This window comes from Cariama cristata, unplaced genomic scaffold, assembly GCF_000690535.1.
Source record: "Cariama cristata isolate BGI_N322 unplaced genomic scaffold, ASM69053v1 scaffold16502, whole genome shotgun sequence".
NCBI lineage: Eukaryota > Metazoa > Chordata > Aves > Cariamiformes > Cariamidae > Cariama > Cariama cristata.
In genome coordinates this window covers 16330-21102 of record NW_009605654.1, presented here as the reverse complement: position 1 = coordinate 21102, position 4773 = coordinate 16330, and the positions used below count along the sequence as shown (strand labels likewise).

The following is a 4773-nucleotide window of genomic DNA, read 5'->3' as shown; positions in this document are numbered from 1 at the left end:
GGTCTGGTTTTATCGGAGTGCTTCTCCAGTCTAAGGGCAAACCATCAAAAAACGAGAAAGCTTTGTAAAAGATGAAAATATTTTAATTATTACTATCATAATATATGCACCCTAACAAAGGGTGTAGTTAGGATCTCGCCCTAAGTGTTCTCTCGGTACAGTTTTACTTCTGAGGTGCAACTGCCCTGCCCGACCCTCCACCTCCAGTGACAGTCCGGGTTAACCCACAGATGAGGGCATGTCTGCCTGGCGAGGCTGGACGGCTCTAAAGCTTTGGCCAGACAAGTTTCGCTTAGGCCAGCTCAAGGGGAAGCGGATTATATGGTTCACCTGGTGAAGAGGTGACGGTCCCCGAGCTCTGCTCAGCTCGGTACCTGCCTGGGCAGTTGCTCTCCGGGAGGTCCCTGGGAATGGTCTGTGTCAGCTTCAGTGCCTCTCAGAAGAGTTCTGTCCCAGTGTTTCTGACTGATTTTAACAAAATTAAGGAGCAAATTTATGTTATTTTGTTGGTGCATCTCTGGGAAAGATAGCAGGTGGAGATGTAACTTGTACAGTCAGAACAACATAGTGGATTGCATCGCAAGATTTTTGTTGGTTTTGGTGTTTTTACATTTAATGTGAGTTTTGAAATTGATAATTTATGAGGTTGATGAATATGCCAAATCCTTGAAAGAAATCTATTTGGAAGTCACCATTAGCTACTCAGTTTTACAGTAATATTTTTGTAGAACTTGTTGTATTTTAGAGCGTAACTGTGGTCAGTCAAGTGTGGTACTGTATTATTTATTTCAGGTATGTGGGCACATTCAATGACAGTTCAAGATTACCAGGATCTCATAGACAGAGGATGGCGAAGGTAAACTTAAAAAGAAAATACAAAGCCATGTTGTCCGTTTAGAATCCAGATTTAAAATTTAAGTCTGTGAAAACAGTTAACTAGTGTCCACAAGTAACAGAAATAGAACTATTTGTCCAATGCTCTGTGACTTTTTGTAACGTGACACTGTCAAACATGAAAATACTCAGTTATTTTAGAAGGATAGTATTTTAGTATAGCAGCAAAAAGCTGAAGAACTAGCTTGACTTTTGTTCCTCATCATGTAAAATTTTAATATTGTTTTAACAAAAAAGGTTCATCTTCCATTTATTTTGTAGTATGAACAACAAAAAGCCAATATGTATTTATTGTTATTTTTAGAAGTGGAAAATATGTCTACAAACCTATTATGAATCAAACGTGTTGTCCTCAATACACGATAAGGTAAGAAACTCAAAATATAGTGCTGTAAGTGATTTGACCATTTCAAATATGTTCAACCATTTGTGTTTACTGCTTTAAATACATATTACTTGAGATACTTCGAATACTAAATACATGCTATTGGGTTTGCACATAGGCACATCAGTGGCTCTGTGATGTTTTCCTGTAAGCAATCCGCTAAGCGCCTACCTGTGCCTTTTGCTTCTGGGTTGCGATCAAAAGCAAGAATGCTATGATTGCCGAGTTGCTCACTGGTTTCTTGCTGGTGAACCGGTATGTCTGTATCCCACAAACACTGCTTCAGTAGCCCAAATAAGAGAGGCTGTCAGTTGAATAGGTATGAATAATTCTAGATACGCTTTTCCAGCATTGGTAATTAGTATCAACGCTGTATCTATAAGATGGATAAGTGAAAAATTCTAGTGTATTAGCCTCCTATGAAAGCTTTTTTTACGCAGTGCTTGAGGTCCCCTTGGTATATTGTAGCGATATGCACAAAAAACAAGCCATAAAGAATGATATTATGCAGTACAAGGCAACATAATTTTATTAACTCAAAAGTGTTGATGAAATATTTGACCACTTAATATAGGGAAACTTAAAAAATAATTAGAAAATACATATACAGTGTAATTCTTTAAGTGATTCCTTAACATTTTTTTCTGAAATAATCTTTCACAAAAGAAACGATCATAACTTTTTCTTCTTAAGGTGCCAGGCTTTGTGTTTTCAGACCTCCAAATCTCACAAGAAAGTTCTGAAGAAAATGTTGAAATTTATTTCCAAAGGAGATGTTTCGAAAGTAGTGAGTGAAGGTAAGAAATTCTTACTGTTTGAAAACCAATGCTGATGTTTGAAAGGAAGATCGAGTACCTGCTTGAGTGATTGAATGGCTGATACACTTTGATTTTTTTTTTTTTTTTATATTGACCCCTTTATAAAGGCCTAGGTAGGTTGTGTCTTTACAGTGTGTTTCGAATCGAGCACTATGTAGCCCAGAGACCAAACTGTGCAGCTGACCTGCTCTATTGAAGAAGATGTTTCCTTACTTTTTGCATAGACCAGCTTATTTTCTTTTTAATTTCTGGGCATGTGCTTACTTTCTAGCTGGGTGCTATAGAGAATTAGACCCTGTTTTTTACCTCTGTCATAAAAGTAATAATCTGGAGAGGACTAAAGAGGACAGTGAGTGGCAGAGAAAAGGAAGAGCAAGCAGGGAAAGGAGAGTTTTTCTTCCAGGTGATTGAAGAGTCACATCCCATTTATCCAACACCAAAACCAGCTGTCCTCAGTTGTGGTGGAACTTGCTGTGTTGGTTCTGAATCATTATCAATTGCCTCGTGTATGTGTGTGTTAGGTTTTTTGGATTTTTTTTTTGTTGTTGTTTGTTTGAAGTTATGGCATGAGATTAGGTGACTGCCCAGTTTAGTGGAGAAAATAAAACTGTTCTAGTAAATGAGTTGGTGCTAGTAATTCAGGGACATAAAGGAAGCTTTCTGTTTTCAGACTATTGCAAACAGTCACTTTATCTGTTGGAAAACAGTTCTAAAATTGCAAATGAGTTAATTTAATATTAATGTTAATTGTGCAAAATGTGAGCTGTGGTTATATCAAGAGAAATTGTCATGCAGTTTTTAATTATTTACAGAAGAACCTATGGATTCCCATATAGAGGATATAGTCACGTGCGATTTTGCGTACAAAAGTGAATCTCATGTCAGTCAGTCCGAACTGACTCCTTTGAGCGTGGATCACACAGAGAGGGTGGAGAATGAAGATAAGGACACAGGAGAAACAAAAGAAGAGGTGAATGTGCAGAAAGTGGAATCGGGTTCTCTTCAGATATGTGCAGATAAAGACACACCAGTCCCTGGAGAGCCATCATGTTCGGCTAAAATTGTTCATGCACCACCGAAGCCAGGTAGTCAAATTTCTGGAAGTAATTGGAATATACTGTCATGATTTAGCATGTTGTTGAAGTTCTCCTTTTTTATCTTGTGTAGTAAATCAATAATTATTTCTTTTTATTCCCTGTTCTCTTCCCAATTTGTGGACTTATAGTGTATAAATTGAGAGGTGCTGCATGTTACTTGTTTTCTTAGATTTTCCTGGAAGTTGCATTGATTTTCATTACATTATATATATATTTTTTTTTTTTTTAGTTCAGTTATTGAGAATACTTATTTACAGCTAATAGTTTTCTGTAAGCTATTTAGATTGCACTCAGATAGGTCAAGGTGATTGAATTTCATCAGACATTGGGACCAGTTTCCAGTTCAGGATACTTTTGTGTGCAGAATAAGATGTATATCCAGCTTTCCCTTTCTCCTATAGGATGTGGTGACTCAAGCTTTATGTACCTTGAGGTATGGTTCATAGAATCATAGTATATCTCAATTTGAAAGGGACCCATACGGATCATTGAGTCCGACTCCATGGTTGTGCAAGACTAAGAGCTGGATACAGCTCTGGTTGGTGCTGCAGGGGTGCTAGTTCCTGACTTGGGTTTAGGCTTAGCCTTGTCTCTTGTGCAGCAGTGGGAAACAGTTTAATACCCAAGAAAAACACCCTTGGTATTTACGTTTCTTCCTTTCTGCAGGTCATTTTGTAATACAAATTGTGTTGTTTATACCTTGTGAATAACTTCTTCAAGGCTGTATTTTTTATGCTTTTGTAGACTAGTTGCCACAGATCTAACTGGCATTGGAAGTACATTCAGTATATTGTTGTGTTGCTATTTTGTAGAGTTAAAGAAAATTGTATAGCTTTCTGCTGATTTTTTAAAAAAGAAAGAGTACAGATTCTTCTGGTTCTCTGTAAAGGATGATATTTTCTAGGTGAGCTTTTTCATCAGTTTGGGAGCTTGTTTTAGATTTTGGCTAACTTTAGATGAGAAAAGCAGTGTCTCTAGAGGATATGAAATTATGTAGTAATTTCTCCTTTTTATCTTGCTGTGAACTTACTACATTTCTGTAAGGAAGTGCAGTAAGTATGGTCGAGAAGTAAGGCAGTCTCCCTCCTTTTACTTCTGGTGCGTTTATACAATGCTACAGCTCTCCTGTGCCAAAAACTGAAGGTAAATGCTTGTTCATTTCTACAGTTATGTGTGAAAGTACATGGAATATTGGTGGCATTTTTAATATAATACTAATAATTTTTAGTATAATACTAATTTTAATAGCGTGGTCACTTTTTTCAGTATGAAAGTTATCCTTCAGTCAAGCTTTTGCGTTGTAATTGTAAAGATTTCCAAAATGCTGCCTTTGAGCTGAATTTGAACACGAAATCTTTGTCCTGGTTTTTGCTGGGATAGAGTTAATTTTCTGCTTAGTAGCTGGTCCAGTGTGTTTTGGATTTAGTGTGAGAATAATGTTGATAACACACTGATGTTTTAGTTGTTGCTAAGTAGCGCTTATCCTAAGTTAAGGATATTTCCAGTTTCCCATGCTCTGCCAGCAAGCGGGTGCACAAGAGGCTGGGAGGGGGCGTAGGCAGGACAGCTGAACCCCATC

The 4773-nt window shown here is 37.3% G+C and overlaps 1 protein-coding gene across 1 annotated transcript in view; it reads left to right on the top strand.

The window, feature by feature from the left end:
* Nucleotides 1-794: 794 nt before the first annotated feature.
* Nucleotides 795-4773, top strand: part of LOC104158420 (arginyl-tRNA--protein transferase 1-like) — a gene marked incomplete at its 3' end in the record, with an annotated part of 10630 nt that continues 6651 nt past the window's right edge. The window contains exons 1-4 of the mRNA XM_009696070.1: nt 795-856; nt 1199-1261; nt 1973-2076; nt 2910-3182. Of these exons, the coding sequence (XP_009694372.1) occupies nt 795-856; nt 1199-1261; nt 1973-2076; nt 2910-3182 (502 nt within the window). The remainder of the gene's footprint in view (nt 857-1198; nt 1262-1972; nt 2077-2909; nt 3183-4773) is intronic.